The sequence below is a fragment of the Dama dama genome, chromosome 9 (assembly GCF_033118175.1).
Source record: "Dama dama isolate Ldn47 chromosome 9, ASM3311817v1, whole genome shotgun sequence".
In the NCBI taxonomy this organism is placed as follows: Eukaryota; Metazoa; Chordata; class Mammalia; order Artiodactyla; family Cervidae; genus Dama; species Dama dama.
In genome coordinates, this window is record NC_083689.1 from 85,376,230 (window position 1) to 85,402,147 (window position 25,918).

Sequence of the window (25,918 nt, forward strand, 5' to 3'; positions counted from 1 at the left end):
TAGAAAACCTCAATACAATGAATTAAGTGCTAATGTATGGCAGGTGCTGAGAATTTGGGGAGAATGTAAGAGAAACACCTAATTCAATATTGGAAACTCAGTTTTGAGATCCTAGAATAATGACCATTTAAAACTGGGATCCACAGGAATAGGCTAATAAGGAAAGTAGGGTATAGCCCTTCTGGTGGAGGAGGGCTTTATCAAGCAAGAATACTCAAAGTAAAAAAAAAAAGAAAAAGAATAATAGGTAATCTGTAGAAATGAAACAAATGCAATGTCATTGCAGTCCAAAGGGAATGGTAGGAGAAAAAGTCAGGAAGTTTAACAGAGCCTGATTATGACAAACCTCACAAGCCTACTTAGGGATTTAGACTTTATCCTGAAGGTAATGGGAAGTTGAGTGTTTTAAGCAAAGAATGACTGATCAGATGCACACAAATTGAATGTGTAGGATTAGCTACTTGATAGAGTTATTGAGGGATGGTTTCTATTTCCTCTGCAAAGTATACCTGTCTCAATACTAGAAAAGATATAGCCTGCAGCCACTATGTAAAACAGTATGGAGGTTCCTCATAAAACTAAAACTAGAGTTGCCATATGATCTAGCAATTCCACACCTGGGCACATACTGAGAAAAACTATAATTTGAAAAGATATATGCACCCCTATGTTCAGAGCAGCACTATTTACAATAGCCAAGACATGGAAAAAGCCTAAACGTCCATCAACAGACAAATGGATTAAAAAAGATATAGTACACACACACACACACACACACAGACACACACACACACACACACACACAATGGAATACTATTCAGCAATAAAGAAGAATGAAATAATGCCACTGGCAGTATCACGGATGCACCTAGAGATTATCATACTAAGCGAAGTAGGTTAGAAAGAGAAAGACAAATGTATGATGTCATTAAATGTGGAATCAAAAATATGACACATATGAACACATCTATGAAACAGAAACAGATTCACATAGAGAACAGACCTGTGGTTGCCAAGGGGGAGAGGGGTGGGGAAGAGAAGTACTAGGAGTTTGGAATTAACAGATGCAAACTATTATTTTAGAATGGATAAGCAATAAGGTTATACTGTGTAGCACAGGAAACTATATTCAATATGCTCAGATAAACCATAATGGAAAAGAATATATATATATATGTATAATTAACTCATTGTGGTATACAGCAAATTTGACAGAATACTAAATCAATTATATACTTCAATATAACTAAAAAAAAAAAGATAATGGGTGGTACACAGAAGGTAGCAGAAACATTTTAATCAGCAATTGGTGGAGCTTAGGAAATATCTGATGAGGCAGTCAGAGTATCTGTAGGTAGATACAGAGTATCTGTAGCTGAACAACAGATGTTCAGCTGCTGTTGAAGACTAGGAAACTGTAACGGTGGCATTCTCTGTAAGACATGACATTTCTTCTGCTGTGCTTAGAATGATGATGATACCATTAATCCAAAGTTACAAGCTTTCTCGTTGTATGTGGTTCAGAAATGGCAAGCAAAGAAAACAAAAACGTGCAAGAGAGTGGTTCTGATGATGGAACTTGTGGTCTTTGCTAGGAAAAGGAGGGTGATAAGGCTCTAAGGAGCTGAATGAGAATGCTAGCATAACACAGGGATTGGAGGCGTTAGGTCAAAGGAAAGATGTAGTTTAAGAATTAAATGAGTTTTGGATCTGAAAAAATAAAAAGCAAAACAAGGCAGTACTAAGTCACATAATAAATGCACATGTACACTTTGAATATACATTTATAAAGTGTTAGAGACCTGTTAAAGATTATCAACACATTTAGCTATTCTTGACTTGATCAGAATGAATAAAAGAGAATTCGCATGAAAGCAACACTTTGTGTAACACCACCTCATTCAAGGTATTCACATCTTGTCTGCCTACCACCTAAGCTCTTCCAATGACAAGAAGCAGTAAGTACCATCCTTTTGGAAACACTGTGTTAAGATAAAGACATGTCAGGGAAGATGCCCAGCATGTCATGGAATTTGTGTGCCATGGAATAGGGCTCTGTAATTTTAAAAACAAGGTGAAGCAGAAATTTGGATGTGAGCAGAGTAACCAGAGCTGTATGAGAACATGGACTAGTGATCACTAGCCAGAAGGCTTCGATTTTAGGAGTCATCAAAATATTAAGGTTTCTGAGACTGAATGAGATTGCTGAACTGTGAAGATTTCCAGAATAATTAATTCCCAGCAGTAACTTACTCAATGGAGAGACCCAGAACTCGGTGTGAAGAGCAAATTGCAAGTTGATTTCGCTTCTGAATAAGTCTTTGGTGGGTAGTGATGAGATGGTCCAGTGTGTCAGGATCTTTTATATTTGAAAACAGCAGCACTTAGGGAAGATGTTTAGAGCCAAATTCATGGCTTACCTCCCATCATGCAGAGCTATGCAAGCCCTGTAGACACAGATCTTCTCCCAATTTCATCTTACTTTGACTGCTTTCATGTTTCTTCCTTTATCACATATAACCAGAACAGTCACCCTCACTTTCTAACCATTTTTGGAAAAAAGAGGTGGAAAATCCTAATATTACATATATTAAAAGTTCAAACGTCAAAGGAAGACAATAGGTTCCAAAATGTGATGCAGCCCCCAAAAAACCCCTCTTAGGTAGGAATTCTTTTTGTTTTTGCCTGGCAGTGCTTTCGAATGTTGATCTCTAATACTTAAGTAGGTCTCTGCCATTACCTGAAGATCTTCAGTGGGAGGATTGAACAAGACAGCAGGTTTCAGAGCGAGACAGGATCTGGGCGGGGGGCGGGGGCGGGGCAGGGGGTGGTTATTGTTGTCATTATGTTCTTTATTTCTTCCAGGGAGCCTCAAATCTCCAGTAACATTTTTGCAACAGGAAGCTTTTTGTGTTGGTAGGATTGAAGAGGCTTTAGTGGTGGCAGTAAACGCAAATGCTCGCTTCCTCCTATCCAACCTCAGCTCAGCTGAGAGCTCCAACAGTAGGAGCATATGGAGGAGCCCTGGAAATTTAACCTGTGACCGACTACAAATTGAGCAAGGGCTGACCGCCAAGCTGAGAGCCACTAAAGCAAATAGTACCTGATGACTGAGGAAACCAAGCCCTTCCCACGTCTGTAGGTGGGATATTGGTACAATTTCCCCAGAAGCTTGAAAAAAGTAGGGGACCTGAGATGACTACAATCGGGACTACATTCAGGGATTAATTTTCTTGAATGGGTTTATTTAGAATATGAATTATAAATATTCTATGATTTATATCTGAATTTAAAGATGATTTTGTAAAATTATTCTGGAAAAAAAGGCACAGCTGATCAATTAATCAACTTATCAGTGAATTCAGATTTGGTCAGGGATTAAGCACAAGGCTATGTAAAGATCTTCAGTACACATAAGCAATGAAGCATATTTGTCTTCAATAAAACAAACTGGACATAAAAATTAATATCTATGAGTGAAGAAAATATAGCATACCTTCTCAGTTTTAAAATAATCACAAATTCCAAGAAAGGAATCCTAATATATGTAAGAGAGAATAGTGCATTGTCTTAAATAACTACATGGTTTGATGATATCTGATATGATTTCAAACTGAGATAGGAATGTATTTTATATAATATAACCAGATAATTAAACTTTTTCACAGTTCTGTGAAATATTGTACTTTTCATAATAAAACTGAAGTGATTAGTCACATAATTACTCTAATGAAACTGAAACTCATTTTAAATGAAACAAAAATAAAATATTTTAAGTCCACTTTAGGCCAATGGTAGCAGCAGACAGGCATTACTAATTATGTAGATATTGATAATAAGAAAAAACTTCCATGAAAAGTACTGGCATAATTGGAAAGACCTGGAAAAATTGTTCTTTAAGGGTAAAAACTGAGTGACAAACCTTCCAGTTGATATGATTTCCACTAAAATTCCTCTTCAAAGGAAAGTCTAAGATATTTGTTAAGCATAAGGCACTCAAACATGCATCACAGTAAAGTTGAGTGTTTTGTAACATTTTAATAGGATATATTTGAGTAATAAAAAATTAATTTATTGTGTATTATATCTCAAAGAAATAATCTGGTTTATGAATACTAATTACCAAATATATATCACTTGAATCTTGTGGAGAGAGCAGCCAAATAATTAGCTTATAATCCATTTCTCTCCTTTTATTAGGGATATGAGAATCTTAAATCTCCTTGGACTTCCAGGAGATTAAACAGGTCAGTCCTAAAGGAAATCAATCCTGATTTTCATTTGAAGGGCTGATGCTGAAGCTCCAATACTTTGGTCACCTGCTGTGAAAAACTGACTCATTGGAAATGCCCTTGGTACTGGGAAAGACTGAAGGCAGGAGGAGAAGGGGATGACAGAATATGAGATGGTTGGGTGGCATCACTGATTCAATGGACATGAACTTGAGCAAACTCCAGGAGATGGTGAAGAACAGGGAGACCTGGCATGCTTTGCCCATGGGGTTGCACAGAATCGGACACGACCGAACGATTGAACAAGAATCAGGAGTATGATCCAAGAGAAAGAAAGGCAAATGTTTCCATTCTTTGTAAATATACAGGTAACTAAACCTGCTAACAAATATTTGCTAGGAGGAGAAGGCTTATCTATAAATGTTTTTAGCAGTATATTTCTAGTTTAGGACAATTTCTGGTAAACAAATCTATAATCTATGAATTCATGAGGCACAGTTTCATGGCAAATGTTACATAAGCTAGTCAACTATATGACGATAGACTATTATCTAAACACCCCTGCACACAGGATAATCCATGCCCATACATAGAGACCCCAGTTGTTTTCCTGGGTCAGATATCATGTGTCCAATGCAGAAAAGAAGGACCTGGGAGCTGTCCTCAATGTCCCAAATCTCTCTGCTTCACTTGTACCTCTTGACTGCTTCTACCATTGAAAATGCTAGTAAGCTTTGACATTGGCTAAGATCTCTTGACTTATGCAAGGCTGATTTAACAATCCAATCTTTTGAATTAACTCTATACTTACTCAACCTTTCTAGAACAGTGGTATAGACTAAAAGTGAAATGCTTGAAAAAATTCAAATGTCCATAAGTTTAGAAATAGTTAAGCAGCCCTCAGTATAATTATGAAGTATAATAGAAATCTGCCAGTTTAAAATATGAAAACTTAAGATACATGATAAAATCTACATAAATTATATTAAATGCAAAAAACACAGTTTATGCTACAACAAATGATCCTAAAAGGTCATATTTAAGAAGAGAGTGAAATAGAAGGTGACTTGGATGTTCTATGTCTGACAGAGAAATTGGTAATGTCATTGAGAAAGGTAAGAAATGAGAGCAGAGGGGGAAAAAAGAAAATTTTTGAAGTTGAGAAAACAATTTTGCTTATAAGTCATTAAATATGTCTAGATGATATCTGAAAATGGAAATATGAAGTTCAAGAGTGAGGCCAAGTTTATAGAAAGAAGAGGAAGAAGAGAAAGCAAACTCTCATATTTTATGAGCTGGGTACTCCCCTGGGCCTTTTACATATATTTTCAATTAATAATTACAGTTTCATGACTGTACTGAAAAACCTAAATCACTAAGATATTTAGCTACCCAGATTTGGGAATATTTTCCGTATAGGAACTAATAGAAGCCTGGGGGAGATTACAGAAAGGGGGCAATGAGACAGTAAAAACTATAGTCAAAAGACAGGTCAAAGAAATGGAACACTAAAGAAAAACCAAACATTTTAAAAGTCAAACTAACATACAGGGCCCCTGAGGTCAAGGAGAACATTTCAACAGGTAAAAGACTGTTGCTCATGTAGAATGCTTCAGAGAAAACTAACTGGATTCATTATCTTCAAACCACTGAATTTTGTTTCAAAAAGGTTAGCTTACAAGAGGCAAAAGCTGAAAAGTATTCAGGTTTTAATACATTAACATTATGCAGAACATTAAGGTGAATGAGTCTCAAAGACAGGGTGTTTTATGAGCCTTACACCTCATGTTTGTCTAAATTAAAATCTAGGGAATTAAGTAAATACTACCACTAGGAATATTTTTTATTTCTTTAGATAAGATTTCTAGCAAAGATGACCCAACAGATGTTGAATGAACCCCTTAACAGGCTTGAATCATACAGGTAAATTAATTCCACAAATTGCTCTCAAAGGAAATCTGAATCTCAATGCTGATTTTGATGTGCCAACAGCACATGTTCCTGATGGTTCATAATGCTTCATGAGATGCACAGGAACCTCTGGATTGGATGAATATTCAAAGTGATCTTCAGGGAAATCCTAAATTAGAATGCACTCCAATAATTGAATGGTAAGGTCACATAGGTGAGTGACCATTATAAAATCTGTAACATAATGGAATCATTCTATTCTCACAAGTGGTAGTTAGGAACTTTAGGTCAAGGATTTATTGCATTTCTACACTTATAAGAAGATAATACTCATAAAAAGTGTTCACATTTCTCTAAGGAAAAAAATGCACTCCTTTTTATGAAACTTATGACAAAATACTTGTATTTCTAATATCAACTTTCTTAGAAAAGAGGCAAATAAGTAAAATGAGCACACATCTGTAGATATTTTAAAAAAAATTTAGATGTTACAGGCTTTTGCCAATTCCATAGATTTGATATAAAATTCTTATAGATACTGGATTCTACTACTAGAAAAAATGCTTTGATTTACCTGTTTGCTCCACTTTTGTTGCTTTATAGTTTTATTACTTTTATTCTAAACTAGCTAGTAAAAGCAAAACATCAAACATGATTTTACTTTAGTAAAGAACATTTACAGCATTTTCGCGACACTTGGTAAATAAATCCAATCATCATTATTATAAAATTTATTTAAAATATTTCATTAGAAAGTCATTAGTTGTCCAAGGACAAATTATACATTGGTATAGTCCTATTAGTCAAATTCATTTTCATATACTTCAGGGAGGAATATCTACAATCTACTGTATATCTTCTGAGAGTAACAATACACAATACAACTGATTTTAAAATTAAAATATTTTGAATACTCTCTATCCTAATTATATTTGGTACAGAATTTATTTCCTTTATTTTCATCAAAATGTAGATTTTAAAAAATGTGACTGAATTTTCACAATCAAGATAATATATTTTTATAACCAGGTTAGCCCTTTCTTTAATTAAAAAACTCTTCCTTTTTTCTTCAATTCTATCATAAAATCTGCATGCATCTCCATTAAGCCCCTAGTTTTAGTCATGTAATTATTTTCTGTCTCTAGGTCTACATGCAACCTGTTCTTCCCTTGTTGGCTTGAGTTCCAATTAACTTGCAAATTTAGCAGGCCCCTTACAACTGAGACATCAATATCCTTCAAAGAATCTTCTGCTCTTCTTTTGAAGTAGCATATTAGTGGTCTCAAGATAGCTCTTAAAATCCTCTCTTTTCTATTGTGACCATTTATAAGCACAAATTAATTGGCCCAAGGCCAACTATCAAAAAATGGCTATGTGACCTGAAAGGGAAATGTTACTTTTGTATGGTTTTTTAAATGCAGTGTGTCCTATAAGAAATTTTAATAATTAACATAGTAAATTTCTACATGGTCATGTATTTGTACCTGTGTTCCACTTTTATTCCAGGAGGGATTTTGAATAGCTCCAAAATAACGTAAAAGAAACTGGAAACACCCAATAACTAACAAAAAATAAAGATGAGCAGTGATGCAACAAAGGAGCAAGAAGGCCAATGAACTAAGCTGCGTTACTGTAAAGACTCTTTCACAGAGGCAGTTGAAGAAGTGTAACAGTCATGATATTTAAAATCTTATAAAAAAGCTGTGTCCACTTGAAGAACCTGACTCTAATAACAGATGGTGAACAGTAAGGCTATTCTCAAATTCCATCAATCATAGGGTAGAGAAGTTGGCAGTGCCATAAACAACTCAGCAACAGAAATACATGCATTTATTGGATATCCTGTTCACTGATAAAGTGGAAGAAATTCCATTAAAATGTTTTCTTGACACATTTTTCACAGCAATCTACTGGCATTTTCTGCTCTATCCCTCAAGTCACCCAACATGATGATTTCCCAAGGGTCGTTTCCACATCACACTGAGAAACTTGGTTCTTGTTACCTGAATCTAGAAAGAGCTCGGACTCGTGTCCAAGCACATTCTAATTTACCCTTTATTGCCACCCCTTTCAAAGAATATCTTCTAGGTATAAAAAATACAGTAACTTAACAATAAGATTTATGATAGTTAAAATTATCATGAAAGCAAAATTTTCAATAGTAACAATTTAAAAGTTTCTATATTTATTACAGTAAGGTTAAGCTTTGTCTCCCAAATTTCAAAAAATGAATTTGAACAAAAAGACTGCTCTCATTTGCCACAGTAAATATTTTCTTTATATATAAAACAGATTACCCATATCAAGATGATTTTGCTCTGCCAATAAATAATAAAACTAAAATAAAAATAAGGTAAAGTTTAATTTTATGTTTTCTCATTATGTATTACTTTAAGCTGAATGAATAAAATAAATGCATTTCAGTTTTCTAAAATCTGGGGCTCTGCTTTCCTTTTTCTTGCTTTTACAAATTAATGAATTCAGCGTTAAAGTTGAAGAAATTGTAAAATAAGTAATTATAAAAGCATGTAAACATATTTAAGAAGAAATTTGTGAATAATACTTTTCTTTAAAATGAAAAGGAGATACTTTATAATGTGGTTAAAAATTGCAAATCTGTTTTTTTCTCCTCCTCTGTAGATATTTCTAAACATATCTGTTTAAATTAACTATATATTATTATATCTATTATATAATTTTTTTGTTTTACCTAGTACCCACTTCATGGAACATACAGTGTTTTCAGTGATAGTGAAGTTAGCTCCACCTTTACTGAATTATAATAGACTTTGACCACATCTATAAGGTTGGGAAGATCCTCTGGAGAAGATAAAGGTACCCACTTCAGTATTCTGGCCTGGAGCATTCCATGGCCTATATAGTCCATGGGGTCACAAATAGTCAGAAAGACTGAGTGACTTACACTTTCACAGGCTTTATGAATGTTCTCTGTGCTGTTTTATTGAGTAAATTATGATTTCATCATTATACTTTTATGATCAATTTTTAATCCAGGAAACAAAATATATTAGAGGTGCAAGACTAAATAGTCTACCCATTCTTGCAAAAATCTTTCATTGAACATTAATATGCTCATTTACTTAAAATCTTCCAGTCCAAAAAAAGGACAACCTGATTCATTGTACCTTTATTTTACCACATTTACTTTAGCTGTTGAAGTAAGTTGACTGGCATCCTCTCAAAAGCAATGTCAGGGATCAAATCCTCAAACCTCTGAATGCTACGTTATTTGAAAAAAAAAGGGTCTTTTCAGACGTAGCTAAAGTTAAAGATCTTGAGAGGAGATCATCGTATATCACATGGGTAGGTCTTAAATCCAATGGCAAGTATCTATTTAACACACAGAAGGGAAGCCACAAACAGGACAGGAAAAGAGGATGTTAATAAGGAGGAAGAGATCAAAGTGATGTGGCCACAACCACCGGAGCCAACGAATGCTGACACCCACCATGACCAAGAAGAGGAAAGGCAGGACTATCCCCTAGACCACTCAGAGGAACTCTGGCCCTCATGACACCTTGGTTTCAGAACTCTGGCCTCCACAACTGTAAGAGAATGAATGTGTGTTGTTTAAAGCCAATGAAGTAATGGTAATTTGCTACAGGAACTCTGGAAAACTAATACAGCTGTAGTCAAAGTGATTAAGGAAAGATCAAAATCAAGAAATGTGGCTGGAGAGGGTGTGGAGAAAAGGGAACCCTCTTACACTGTTGGTGGGAATGCAAACTAGTACAGCTGCTATGGAAAACAGTGTGGAGATTTCTTAAAAAACTGGAAATAGAACTGCCATATGACCCAGCAATCCCACTTCTGGGCATACACACTGAGGAAACCAGATCTGAAAGAGACACGTGCACCCCAATGTTCATCGCAGCACTGTTTATAATAGCCAGGACATGGAAGCAACCTAGATGCCCATCAGCAGATGAATGGATAAGGAAGCTGTGGTACATATACACCATGGAATATTACTCAGCCATTAAAAAGAATTCATTTGAACCAGTCCTAATGAGATGGATGAAGCTGGAGCCCCTTATACAGAGTGAAGTAAGCCAGAAAGATAAAGAACATTACAGCACACTGACACATATATATGGAATTTAGAAAGGTGATAACGATAACCCTATATGCAAAACAGAAAAAGAGGCACAGAAATACAGAACAGACTTTTGAACTCTGTGGGAGAATGTGAGGGTGGGATATTTCAAAAGAACAGCATGTATACTATCTATGGTGAAACAGATCACCAGCCTAGGTGGGATGCATGAGACAAGTGCTCCGGCCTGGTGCACTGGGAAGACCCAGAGGAATCGGGTGGAGAGGGAGGTGGGAGGGGGGATCGGGATGGGGAATACATGTAAATCCATTCCATGGCTGATTCAAATCAATGTATGACAAAACCCACTGGAAGAAAAAAAAAAAAAAAAAGAAATGTGGCTGACATAACTGTAATTTATACCAATCCAAGAGGATATAATTACCACAGAGCTTGCATATCTTGTGTATTTGCAAAGCACCGTGTTCAGTTCATTTCTTTCTCTCTTTTTGCTTTATGATCCTAAGGGGTGAGAATAACGGTATGTATTTTGATCACACAGATATTGAACCCTAACCCTGTCTTAATCATTGCTGGGAAGAAAATAGAAGGATGAGTCACAGTCAAGCCTGAGTCGCCAGTTCAGGGGGCGAAGCAATTCCAGTGAACATCTAGTACATAATAAATAAACTCAAATCCCTTAAAGAATAGAAACTATTGTATCTCCGACCTCTATTCTATACCTGCTTTTATACTCACAGAAACATGGTGTATTTGAAAAGTAGTAATGAAGATCCTGGCCTCCCCAGCTGGCTCACTGGTAAAGAAACCACCTATGATGCAGGAGACCAGGGTTCTATCCCTACATTGGGAAGGTACCCTGGAGAAGGAAATGGCTACCCTCTCCAGTATTCTTGCCTGGAGAATTCCATGAACAGAGGAGGCTGGTGGGCTACAGTACATGGGGAAGCAAAGAGTAGGACACAACTGAGTGACTAACACTTTAATGAAGATGCTGTGATCTCAGAGAATGGACTCCTTCCCCAGTCATGCTAATCTCAGTTACCGGCTACAAAGAACATTTCTAACAGACACACAAATTGAGATTTGGGAAAAGAGACATGAGTAGCAGCAGATGAGAAACACAGGACCTGAGATGAGTGTGAAAAGATGGAGAGGTTCTGGAGATAAAAAAGGGAAAGGAAAGTATGCCCTAGACAGACAAACATGAAATTAAAGCTTTGAAGTGAGGCTGAGCACAGCGTGTATGACTTGGAAGAGCAGTGACTGTCTCCAAGGGAGAAGAAACACGGGTGTGATGGGTCATAAAAGCTAGGCACAAGTTACATGGAGCGAAATGAAAGGATGTTTTTAAGAGACCAGCTTTCATTGGTTCCCTCATTTTCAGAATAAGAATAAAATTAGTGTGAAGCAATAGTTCTGTCTCTCTGTCTCCTGCCACCCACCAAAGTGTTAAGGAGTACAGAAACTGAATGATATATACACAGGAAATTGAAAAAAAGAAAAAACAAAAGCACAGTCTGAAAACTCAATTTACTTAAAATATGCTAATCTCCTTCTTCTGTAACTCTATTCATCTTGAAGGTTAGACAACTTACTTGAGCATTCTGCTTAAAAAGTATCAGATCAAAGAATGGCATATCATGAGAACTTAACATGGATCAGAATTGTCAGTGGTTTCTTCATGATACTATAAATAAACCTTACTGCAAAACAAAGCATTCTAATAGGTAAAGATGCTGAATGTTAAAATTCTGGGCAAGGGGGATTTCCCTCGTGGTCCAGTGGCTAAGACGTCAAGCTCCCAATGCAGGGGGCTCAGGTTTGATCCCTGGTCAGGAAACTAGATCCCTCATGCCACAACTGAAGACCTCATGTGCCACAAATAAGACCAAGTGTAGCAGAATAAATAAATATGCACATATTTTAAATCCTGGGGGGGGGGGATTCCTATTTATTCACTTACTGATCATTCTTATTTTAGCTTGTTTATATTCATTGTTTACTACCTGCACAAATCCTCCCACACATTTCTAAACACTAAATTATGGAATGAAACAGATTTCACAGAGCCTCGGTCTTAGACAGGTATCACAATGACTTTTAAAAATCTCTAAAGCCTTAGTACAAACTTTTACTTGATTTGAACAATGGTTTTTGTTTTTGAGAACTGGATTGTTCATTCTTTTTCAAGAGCCTCTATGAAGTTCTCAAAACATATGATTTAACTTAGGTAAGAAACACTGGAAATTTTCTCCTTTGAGATTTATGTTTAGAGTAGCAGAAAATTAGATGCAAAGTATGGAATGGATCTCTAAATCTTTGCTAATTCTATCAGTTGAAGATCTGTATTGGAAAAAAATTAGAAACAAAAAGGTGTATCCCATGAACACTATATCCAGGTACTATTCAAAGACTTAAAAAGTCTCCCACCCATACAACTTGGAAAATAAAATTACTTGAAATGATGTTTGTGAGCTTATTAATGAGACTTGCAGTGATAACAATGCAATAAGAAGGAAGTCATTGTGCCAAAAAACCAAAACAAAACAAAAAAGCTACAGGCCCTTTTTAATTTCCCTTGGAGTTCAAACCCTGGAAGCCAGTGGCCCAGCCTACATCCTTCCTGCTGCCTCCTTGATCTCTACCCATGCCCGGCTCTGGATACTGGTTATTGTCAGATTTGAGGCTTCTTAACATTACTGTTGCAGGGTCCATTCAGTAATTACTAACAATCACTAAATTACCGGCTTTGTTAGGACACAATGCTTAAAGAACTACTAAACAAAATGTATTTTAGTCTACTGCAATGAAAACAGAAAAACAAAAACCCATGTAATGACTTTTAACTACTGATTTAAGATCTTTAAAGCATCTTTAGGGCTCCCCAGGTGGCACAGTGTCAAAGAAGCCACCTGTCAGTACAGGGGATACAGGAGACCTGGGTTCGATCCCTGGGTTGGGAAGATCCCCTGGATAAGGAAATGGCAATCCACTCCAGTACTCTTGCCTGGAAAATTTCATGGACAGAGGAGATTGGCAGGCTACAGTCCATGGGGTCTCAAAGAGTTGGACACGATTGAGCATGCACATATGCATGCAAAGCATATTTAAGATTTCATTAAAGTATTAATGCTATCCTTTCATTTATTTCTTAAGTTGGGAACTATATCTATCATCATTCCTCTTTATATCATACAGGGAAGAACTGTGTATATTCTTGGGTTAACAACACTTTAAAATCAGCATAACTTATTTTTTATTCAGTCATACAACAAATATTTATTAAGCATCCACCATGTACCAAACAATTATTCTAGCAGTTAGGCGTTTAGTATTGAATAAAATAGATAAAAAAAATCCCCTCCCTCGGGGAGTTTATATTCAGGCTAGAGAGAAAAATAAGCAAAATACATAAACCATGCAGACACTGCTAACGTTAAAAAATTAAGCAAAGCAGGGGATCATGACAGGTGGAGGTGTGACCATTTTAGAGAAAAAAAGGTCTTTCTGAGAAGGCATCTTTAGGTCAAGACATGAAGGATACGATGGTGCAGTAATGCAGATAACTTTTAGGAGAAGCTGTCAGATAATGGGTCTGTGAGTACAAAACCCTGCCCAAGACAGGGTGTGCTCAGGTTTTGTGTCTGTTATATGGGAAATGGAGGAGAGGATGACTATAGAGAAAATGCAGCCGGGGAGGCGATGAAGAGTGCAAATTTCATCCAGTTTCAATCCTAAATCTACTGGAGGGTTGAAAGAGAGGTTCTAAAGTAGCCTAAGGTTGAAGAGTGATGGGATCTCATGGCCTGGTAGGAGATTCACCCAGCCTCTCTGCTGAGAACGAACTGCAGAGAGGCCGAGGGTACCAAGAAGACAGTCTCTTAGAAGGCTACTACGTGACAGACCAAGTTTTGAGAGGATGGCTTGGACAAGGGTCATCGTATACGAGATGGCAAGAAGTGACTATGTGCAGTATATTTTTTGAAGGAGATGCTACAAGGGTCTGGTGAGAATGGAATGTAGTGGGAATCTTTAGGGTTGAACCTGAAGATTTTGGATTGAACCACGGACATGGAGAGGATTATAAGAGCAACTAGACTGAGGCAGACTGATGTTGAAGCTGAGACTCCAATATTTTGGCCACCTGATGCGAAGAGCTGACTCATTTGAAAAGAATCTGATGTTGGGAAAGATTGAAGGCAGGAGGAGAAGGGGACAACAAAGGATGAGATGGTTGGATGGCATCACCAACTCAATGGACATGGGTTTGGGTAAACTCTGGGAGCTGGTGATGGACAGGGATGCCTGGCGTGCTGCGGTTCAAGGGGTCGCAAAGAATCAGACACGACTGAGCGATTGAACTAAACTGAACTGAACTGAGATTGAGGCAGAATGTTTTTTGAAAAAGCAAATATTTGATAGGGATGAAGGCAGGTGAGAGGATTTTCATTTCGCTATTTTATTATTTTAAAAATGTCTACAAGGTCCATAAATGACTAACGTAATCAGATTATCATTTAAAATAATTGGCAAACTTTTGCACATTATTAGGTACAGCTTTATAATATAGTTCATTCGGGTTTTCTGTAAGATGGTATAGAAAACCCAAATGAACTTTCTGGCTAGCTTTATATATGCATGACAAAAAAAACCAAAAACTTGAATAACTATTACTTTCACAGCTGAAAGAAATGGTATATGTGATCCTTACAGCAAGCCTTTTATTAATGCATTTTATAGACAATGAAAATGAAACCTATAAAAGGAAAATACTTCATAGGTAGGAGGCAGCTATTTCTAAGTGAATAAAAGGCAGTTTGCTGCAACAGAGTAAGCATAAGTTTCTCCAGAGAAACCTGAATTGAATCCTCCCTTTGTCAGTTGCTTACTGTGTAACCTTGGACATATTTCTTTAGACTTTAAAATTAATTCAGTGCTTTCCCCTTTAATAGGAATATATATTTATACACACATATATATATATACATATATATATACACACATGTATTTAAATAGGAATATATAATTTAATTAGCTGTATTCCTTTACTGTGAAAATTAAATTAAATATTGTGCATAAAACACTCAGCACATTACCTGACAAATAATCGTAATCAAAATAACAACAAAAATACGGGAAATAACACTGATGATAATGAATGTAAAAACAACAGCTTAGAATCCCTGTGCTTATTATAGGGTAGACATCATATAGTAACTCTTTAATGTACCATATTCTATCCTTATAGCAAATCCTTAAGAAGATAGCTATATGTCTGAAGATAAAAAACACCTAAAGGCATAGGCTTAGGCCTTTAGGTCCACAGGTTTTACCCTGCCCATCATGAATAGGAAAATTCAGTGCCTTCCTGAGCCAACAAATTCCTGGAATTTTAAATTAATACTTCTTCAATGCTCTATTTGTAATAAACTTTGAGGTGAAACTTTGGACAACAACAAAAAAGGATAAGGACAACTGGAGATGGCCTTAAAAAAATACAGTCATAGCAAGGAAGACTAGAAATTGAATAAGGCTTGAAGTCTAAGCATACACAGATAGTGGGACAACATGTATTGGTCTATTTTCCTGAAGCACATAGGTTGAAAATTAAAATATTTTGTGTTTTATAACTTTTACTCATTTTTGGTGATGGTTAAATTTTGTCTGTTAATTTGGGCTAGACTGGGGCACCCAGCTGCTTAGTCAAATACTAATCTAGATATTTTTGTGAAAGTATTTTGTCAATGTCATCAATATCTACAATGAGTTGGCTTTAAATAAAGCAGAATAACTTCCATAATATGAGTAGGTTTCAACAAATTAGTTCAAGGCCTTAACAGCAAAAACAGATTTCTCTGTGAAGAAAAACTTTTCCTCAAGACAAACAGAAATCCTGTAGAGTCTTCAGTTGGCCCGCATTATAGATTGCAAACTTGACAGCCCCACAATCACAGGAGCCAACTCCTTAATATAAATCTACTTTATATACTTATATATATTATATATCCTTTTGATTCTGCTTCTCCAGAGAGCACTGGCTGATACACTTTTCCTTTCCATTGATATATCTTTATTACTATTTTTGTTTACCTTAATAAAATATCAAATATAAAATAAGATAAATACTATCTACACATAATAGAAATTTAAATAACTATTTTTCTCACAATTTAACACCACTATCAAGTTTTTATTTAAAAAAAACCCCTTTTTTTTTTAATTAAAAAGAGAAGCAAGCACTATTTGGTCTTTTCACCACTGTCTTAGTGAATTGACCAAAGCTAAATTTTTAGAAGCAATTACTTCTTTCCTATTCCACTGAGAATCTACAAATAATGACTTCTTGCTATTCTTTGAAGATTGCAGCAAAAAACATTTTAGTTTTTAATATTTAAGCCATTCACTGCTCCAGGGAATCTTATTGACCCAGGGAATGAACCTGGGTCTCCTGCATTGCAGGCAGATTCTTTACAGTCTGAGTCACCAGGAAAGCCCATAAGCCTACTTAGTATGTACTTGTGAACAAAGGATATACTTGATAAAATAATTAGTAAGTTTCCTTTATGCACTAGAGGGAAAATAGGTATGCCTGTATAAAAAAGGAGAAAATGTGTAACAAACGTAAAGGGAAACAAAAATGAGGATGTGAAACTTTACTGTAGACCTCCAAGGAAATACAGTGCTAAGATCAAAATTAAAAAGCAACTCTTATTCATTAGAGAATAATATGGGAAGATATGACTCTTTTTAAAATGCATAAATTGTAGAATAATTGAGCATAGTCTGCCATGGAGAATTAAATGCTACAAGAAAACAGAAAGGAGATCTAGAATAATCTGCAGCACAATTAAGAAAATCAGAAAATCCACCATAAACAGAAGTAAAAGTAATGCTTTTGTTAGACTAAAATTGAGCATTTCAAAAGTTAGAGAAAACTACCTAATCACTGTGTCCTGTGGTTAGCTTCATACACACACACACACACACACACACACACACACACACACACACACACATATATATATATATAAAATCCGTTTGCAATGCAGGAGACTTGGGTTCGATCCCTGGGTTGGGAAGATCCCCAGAAGGGAAAGGCTACCGACTCCAGTACTCTGGCCTAGAGAATTCCATGGATTATATAGTCCATGGGGTTGCAGAGACACGACTGAGCGACTTTCATTTTCACTTTCATGTATACATATATATGTGTGTGTGTGTGTGTGTTTGTTTTAAACTATATGTATATAAAGTTTGTTTACAAAACTATGAATATACATTTAATATCAATAACCTCGGATATGCAGATGACACCACCCTTATGACAGAAAGTGAAGAAGAACTAAAGAGCCTCTTGATGAAAGTGAAAGAGGAGAGTGAAAAAGTTTGTTTAAAGCTCAACATTCAGAAAACCAAGATCATGGCATGCAGTCCCATCACTTCATGGCAAATAGATGTGCAAACAGTAGCTGACTTTATTTTTCTGGGCTCCAAAATTACTGAGGATGGTGACTGCAGATATGAAATTAAAAGATGCTTACTCCTTGGAAGGAAAGTTATGACCAACCTAGACAGTATATTAAAAAGCAGAGACATTACTTTGTCAAAAAAGGTCCATCTAGGCAAGGCTATGGTTTTTCCAGTAGTCATGTATGGATGTGAGAATTGGACTATAAAGAAAGCTGAGCGCCAAAGAACTGATGCCTTTGAACTGTGGTGTTGGAGAAGACTCTTGAGAATCCCTTGGACTGCAAGGAGATCCAACCAGTTCATCCTAAAGGAGATCAGTCCTGGGTGTTCATTGGAGGGACTGATGTTGAAGCTGAAACTCCAATACTTTGGCCACTTGATGCAGAGAGCTAACTCATTTGAAAAGATCCTGATGCTTGGAAAGAATGAGGGCAGGAGGAGAAGGGGACAACAGAGGATGAGATGGTTGGATGGCATCACCGACTCAATGGACATGAGTTTGGGTGGACTCTGGGAGTTGGTGATGGGCAGGGAGGCCTGGTGTGCTGTGGTTCATGGGGTCGCAAAGAGTCGGACATGACTGAGCGACTGAACTGAACTGAACTGAATATAAAACTATATTAAATCTTTATTACTGCTAAGGTGGCTCAGTGGTAAGGAATTTTCCTGCCAGTGCAGGAGATCTAGGAGACACGGGTTCGATCCCTGGACTGGGAAGATCCCCTGGAGGAGGAAATGCCAACCCTCTCCAGTTTTTGCCTGGAGAATCTCATGGACAAATGAGCCTGGATGGCTACAGTCCTTGGGGTCACAAAGAATTGGTCATGGCTAAACATCTGAGCATGCAGCACTGTACTTCCTCAGTGGCCAAAATGATCATTTAAAGATTAAACATATTAAAAGATATAGAAGGAACTAGTAACAATGATGAAGCTCTGGTGTGCTGAATTACCACTGCCTGCACCTCTGATGGGCATCAGAAAGGTCACAAGAAGTGTATTATAAAGTATTGTATCCAGGCAATAATTTCTACCATTTGGAATCAGATGTTAATAGGCCACAAATACAGATGTACATTTAAGTAAATGATGAAATTTTAACTTAATAAATATATGAAGAACATTATGGCACTTACAGTGTAGTATTTTAATAAAGCTGATTGCTAAAAAGATTTTCCTTTTACATTCATCTGAAAATTCCATTTTCTTCTAATATTTTTATTATATGAGCTAATTCAGTATAAATAGTTATTTTATATATTCAAAACTCAGTCTTTTTCTTTGATATTAAAAAACTGACATATGACAATTAAAACAATTAAAAATATTCCCTTAGGCAACAGAAGAATAAAAAAAAGAAAAAAAATCAAGTTTTACTTTTGAGTTGTTATGAATAAAAAACTAACTGGCAGTTTGATTAATTTGAGCAACTTATTTTTCATACAGCTACAAGATCTCAACTGTGTCATTTTCTGACTGACTGATCCCAACCAGTAATATTTTCCATTTCCAGTCTTAATTTTTATAATGATTTAATTAACTATTGAGAAGAGGTAGTAAGAATACACAGAAGAACTATACAAAAAAATCTTAGTGACACAGATAAACATGATGGTGTGATCATTCACCTAAAGCCAGACATCTTGGAGTGCAAAGTCAAGTGGGCCTTAAGCAGCATCACTAGATGCTACTGGATGTGATGAAATTCCAGTTGAGCTACTTCAAATCCTAAAAGAGGATGCTGTTAAATGCTGCATTCGATATGCCAGCAAAATGTGGAAAACTCAGCAGTGACCACAGGACTGGAAAAGGTCAGTTTTCATTCCAATCACAAAGAAGGGCAATACCAAAGAATGTTCAAACTACTGCACAATTGCACTCATTTCACACGCTAGCAAAGAAATGTGCAAAATTCTCCAAGCTAGGCTATAACAGTACACGAACAGAAACTTCAAGATGTCCAACCTGGACTTAGAAAAGGCAGAGGAATGAGAAATAAAATTGCCAATATCCGTCAGCTCATTGAAAGAGCAAGACAATTCCAGAAAAACATCTACTTATGTTTCACTGATGCTGTTAAGGCCTTTGACTTTGTTGATCACAACAAACTGGAAAATTTTTAGAGATGGGAATACCAGGTCACCTTACCTGCCTCCTGATAAACCTGTATGCAGGTTAAGAAGTAACAGTTAGAACCAGACATGAAACAATGAACTGGTTCAAAATTGGGAAAGAAATACGCCAAGGCTGTATATTGTAACCCTGCTTGTTTGACCTACATGCAGAGTACATCATGCAAAATGTCAGGCTGGATAAAGCACAAACTGGAATCAAGATTGCTGGGAGAAATATCAATAACCCAGATATGCAGATAACACCACCCTTACAGCAGAAAGAAAAAAAAAAAAAAAAGAGCCTCTTGATGAAGGTGAAAGAGGAGAGTGAAAAAGCGGGCTTAAAACAACATTCAAACCAACAAAAAAAGCATGGCATCCGGTCCCATCAGTTCAGTTCAGGTCAGTCCAGTCGCTCAGTCATGTCCGACTCTTTGTGACCCCATGGACTGCAGCATGCCAGGCCTCCTGTCCATCACCAAATCCTGGAGTTTACTCAAACTCATGTCCATTGAGTCGGTGATGCCATCCAACCATCTCATCCTCTGTCATCCCCTTCTCCTCCTGCCTTCAAATCTTTCCCAGCATCAGGGTCTTTTCAAATGAGTCAGTTCATCGCATCAGGTGGCCAAAGTATTGGAGTTTCAGCTTCAACATCAATCCTTCCAATGAACACCCAGGACTGATCTCCTTTAGGATTGACTGGTTGGATCTCCTTGCAGTCCAAGGGACTCTCAAGATTCTTCTCCAACACCACAGTACAGAAGCATCAATTCTCCGGTTCCATCACTTCATGGTAAATAGATGGGGAAACCATGGAAACAATGACAGACTTTATATTTTGGGTCTTCAAAATCATTGCAGATTGTAAATGCAGCTATGAAATTAAAATACATTAGCTCCCACGAAGAAAAGCTATGACAAACCTAACAGCATATTAAAAAGCAGAGACATTACTTTGCCCACAAAGGTCTGCATAGTCAAAGCCATGGTTTTTTCCGTAGTCTTGTACGGATGTGAGATCTGGATCATAAACAAGGCTGAGCATCAAAGAATTGAGGTTTTGGAACTGTTCTGTTGGAAAAGACTCTTGAGAGTCCCTTGGACTGCAAGGAGATCAAAGCAGTCAATCCTAAAGGAGATCAGTCCTGAATATTCATTGGAGAGACTGATGCTGAGGCTGAAGCTTCAATACTGTGGCCACCTTAAATGAAGTGCTGACTCATTAGAGAAGACCCTGATGCTGAGAAAGATTCAAAGCAGGAGGAGAAGGGGATGACAGAGGACGAGATGGCTGGATGGCATCACCGACTCAATGGAGTGAGTTTGAGCAAGCTCTGGGAGATGGTGAAGGACAGGGAACCCTGGTGTGCTGTCATCCATGGGGTTGCAAAGAGTTAGACATGAGTGTATGACTGAACAACAAGAATTAACTTGATGAATAAATGGTATTTCTAGAGAGGTAAAATAATAGTTTCTAAGTCAAAACAAAGAGAAATGAAGACATTTATATGACAGCAAGCTGAATTTGATAGACCTTATAGTTAATAAATTACATTTATATAGATTAGTTCATTTGTAGCAGTTAATTTTCTAATGTAAATGTCTTAATTTCTTCTTAAAAGACACAGACAAAAGCATTAGTGTAATCAATTTATCAAGTCTCTCATTATGACATTTAATAAAAGATAAATGAAAATTGGATTTGTGCAACATGGGAGAAGCATCCACTGACTTAACTTTATTAAAGAGTGTTATTAAAGTTATAAACTGATCTGTATTTTACACTTACATACACACACACTCTTAATATTTGCACATGTTTGTTTTGAAGGCCTATTTTTCAGACCACTATGTGGTGAATAGAGCAACACAGTTCTGACACTAAAAGTGAATAACTGATATTGCAATAGCTGAAGAAAATTTTGAGAGAGTTACCAGAATTATTTGAGGAACAGCAATATAATTGGAGTACATATATCACCTCTTAATATGAGTCATTTGGAGGTACAGTATCTGTTATGGTTGCTCCAAAATATGAATCTCATTAGTTTATAATTAGATCTTGGGATATAACCTAGTTTGACAGAATTTCTTGTATAGTTCATTTGTGTTTTTATACTCAATGATAAGATGTTTAAATACCTGAACATAAGATTCAACTAAGATAAATAAAAGGAAACTTCTGGTAGTTACAGAAACAGGTGTTAGGTGAAACTGCCCTAGTAACTCAGATGCTACAAATATGTTGCTCTGGGCTAATGCATCCCATCAGAACATTTGGAGATAAAAATAATGAACAAATGGATGCTCCGTATTCAATATGGGGATACATCCCCATGAGGAGTAATGCAGATGTGACATTTTTTTTTTTTTTTGCATCCCCTCTATAACTCAACACACACAAAAAAGCTGTTACTACGCACTTGCTTTTTGCATGACAATTTAGAGGTTCAAATAAGAGAAATTAGGCATATTTGAAAAAAGACTAAAGAAACAGTGATATATAAAAATATTGTAAATAGAAGTATATGGGGAGAGAGTGGGAGGATCAGTTGTCTGTTTCAAAGCTGGCAGTCATAATAATACTAACTATAAGGCAAACAAAATATGCTCTATTGTAAAGAAAAAAGCCCAGATCATTTTGTAGAATTACAACACAAGTAACACATTCTCAAATATCTCATTAATTTTCTCAGAGTTATAATGTCTCTATTTTTTTATACTATCCGTTAGTCCAGACAGAAATCTATTATTTCTGTAAAATATATTCTGGACAATGAGAACTTGTCATGATTATTGAATTATAATTAATCAGTTCTATGTACTTTGGGGGTAATAATAACTTAGATTTATTACATAAATCTCTTTTTTGCAAATATTTAATAAACAGTATCATTCAGTCACAGTCCACTAGGCACCTGTATATTTAGATAAACCATATACATATTTTTAAAATAATAATTTTAACTTATAATTCATATTTTAACATCTAGTGATCAGGAAACTGTGATGCTCTGGCAGCAATAAACACCTCCATTTACTTTATTATTTCTTCTACTGTTGAACTTTGAGGAGTAGCAGATCTCCTACTAGAAATATCTGAATTATTTAATTTAAAGAAACTAAAGTATGTATTTTAAAAAGTCACTGTCCAATTATACTGTGAATCTGAAGGAAGAATGTGAAACTGATAAAGATATCATATGGGGACATATAAAAGTTTAATATAGGTACAATTACTGGGTCAAACAAATGACTAGGTTTCACTGATAATTTAAATAGAATGAAGAAATAACAGGAAAGAAAGACAAAGAAGGATCACAAAGGATAAATTAAGGAAGGCTGAATCTAGAAAAGATCATTCTAGATAAACTGTTGGTGGCAGGAGATGAAAGCAAAAACAGAGAATATTAATAATCTATTAAATATATTATGCATAATATTTTAAAGACATATTTTGATAAAATATACATATGAATAGAATAACAAATATTTAATTATAAAATTATTGAGAAAATTAGGGGTAAGTAGTAGCAACAAAGGACTAAACAGTCACAATCCACTTTCCACAATTATTCATAGTCTCTGTAATCAGGCCTTTACAAACCTCATAATACCTCATCAAAAGTTTTAATAGAACTACACGATTATATTTTTATTATATATTTTGATAAAATTAAAGGAATAACATTTGGTTCCCAGTGGCAGTTTAATGTAGAAGGAATGTCTGCTTTATTAAATGCAAATCTTCTTAATGTAATATGCATGTGAAATTATTTAAGATATTACTTAAGAATACATTTGCTCTATTCTAATTGTCTATGCTAAAATCACACAAAAAATCTGGTCATATCTGAAAAAAATATTTTTAAAGCATAATTTAAAGTCTATGCTGTTCAGATCACTCTCAAGTTAAATATTTGGGCGGGGGAAGTATTCAGTTGCATTTACAAAAGAATTTCTTAATAAGCACAGAAAGTATTAAATTAATTTAAAACAAGAAAAATTATAGCAAGAAATATTTATATTTTAAATATTATTTACATTAAGTTACAATTAATCTTCATCATGCAAAAATAATAATTCTTTTGCAAAGTCACCAAAATTGCTTAGCAGGCAACATAACAAGGAATGGGGTATAAGAATACTAGAGGAATGAGACTGGATTAGAAAGGATGGGCTCACACGGACTGGTACTCACAGAAAGAAAAAATTCAACTGAGGCTGAGAAATAGTCTTTGACCAAGCCTGTCAACACTGAAGCCTCAAGTTATGGCAAAAAATTCAGAAACCAGGCAGTGGAAACTCATAACAACACATAAGTCTACTACTGAGTCATATGATTGGGTTGCTCCTAAAAATAGGCTATATAATACTGACTAGAGTAGGAGAAAATTATAGAGAGTTCTTATCCAAATGAGGTTACAAACTATCTAGCAATATTATGAAAATGAAACATTAATTGAGAATTTACCTTATTCTGTGATCCCATTTCATGACAATGATAATGAGCATAATGCAAAGTGGTACTTTTGAAGTTTACCAAAGATATTTGTAAGATGTCTATTTTACTTTCTTTCATTGAATTTTGACCTTCTGAACTACTTTTACAGGTAAAAATCCCTATCCAGTTTTAGAAGAAGGTAGAAATCAAGAAGTCTCCCACCAACTGAAATAAGTTAGGTCTCTGAATTGAAAAGACCCTATCTTGTATCCAAGCTCCAAATAACAGGGCTACATTTCACATTTTCTATAAAGTCAAGTCCCATTTTTGTCCATTAGTTTCAGTAACCATTTCTTGCTCATATCTCTCAGGCCTAACTCCCTTAAACTGCCTGAGACAGACTCTGGTGCAAAGGTCTGATCTTTCTCTTCCAACCAACCTCTGACCCCTCCACCTTAAGACTTCATCTGTTTTTCCTGATGTTGCTGTCTGCTAGCCCTGGCCTTTTATTACTTGCTAACCAGATTGGCTATGGTGCTGACTTTCTTCTTATAAATGTACCATTGGCATTCCTCACTGATTTTAGTTCACATCTCAGCCTTTACTTGATAAATGCTGATCAGACAAATGAGGAGCAAAATCATGATGCCAAGTGTTGGTATCATTAAGTTATAACTACAGAAATTATTTTCTTAAAGTGAGTATTTGAGGCAACAACATGATTTTTATCCTTAAACTTATATGAATATCATGTTCAATATCAGTCAGATATGTTATAATGCAATATTCTATCATGGCAAGTCATATTTCTGAAAGTATGTTTTACCACTTTCCTCTTTTTCCTTTCAGTCTCCTCATTTTTTTTCTGCATTTTATCATTTCAGTTTTTCTCTCCATTTTATTACTTATTGGCACATTTCTCAATGTTTTAATATTCCAATTTTCCTTATTCTTTCATACTGATGTGTTCTGTGTTATGATTTCCTCTGTGACAGCTCATTTTTAGTTATTTTCTCTTTTTACTTTAAACTCATAACAATGTCATTTAGTCTGGGACAGCATAATGGATTCAAGAAATAAAGTATATTAAACTGTGCCAGGTTTCTGGTTGAATCCTGAACAAATACATCTCTATTAAAGGTCTTAAATAGGAATAATTTTTATAGCATAGAAACGTTACCTGCTGAAGTCGGCTCTTCTTCATCTGATGCTATGATAGAGAAAGAGGAAAGGAGGGGGAAGAAAAGAGAGGTGGGAGTGAGGTGAGAGGGAGAGAGAAGGGGAGAAAGAGAGAGAAATTGAGATTGAATATATTTCACATTTCTAAATAATAACTAAAGTCTGACTTGAAATTTTGTGTATACATTAAAAAGTTGTCATTAGATAATTAGATAAATGGATGCACATTTTAAATTAACAGTTAAGTACTCCCATACTTTAAAATAATCACTAGAAAAGACCACTCAGTTGTTTAAATTTGAATTTTCTGTCCTTTTGCAAACAAGGTTGATTTTTTTTAGTCTCAGTGCAAATTATATTATAAATAATATTGTTTAAAGTATAAGTTATATGTTACATATGAATACCCCAACCATCACCACTTCATGGAAATTTTCTATTAGCAAAGAGGAATTAAGAGGTACTGTTGACTGTCAAAACTTTTG

General features: G+C 35.6%; 1 protein-coding gene across 3 annotated transcripts in view; it reads right to left on the minus strand.

The window, feature by feature from the left end:
- Positions 1 to 25,918, minus strand: part of EDIL3 (EGF like repeats and discoidin domains 3) — a 457,861-nt gene that overhangs the window by 273,101 nt on the left and 158,842 nt on the right. For 2 of the 3 annotated variants that reach the window (XM_061151964.1, XM_061151962.1), the window contains exon 3: positions 25,435 to 25,464. The exons of the other annotated variant lie outside the window; for it this stretch is intronic. In XM_061151964.1, coding sequence (XP_061007947.1) covers positions 25,435 to 25,464 — 30 coding nt within the window. The remainder of the gene's footprint in view (positions 1 to 25,434; positions 25,465 to 25,918) is intronic. 3 annotated transcript variants of the gene reach the window in all.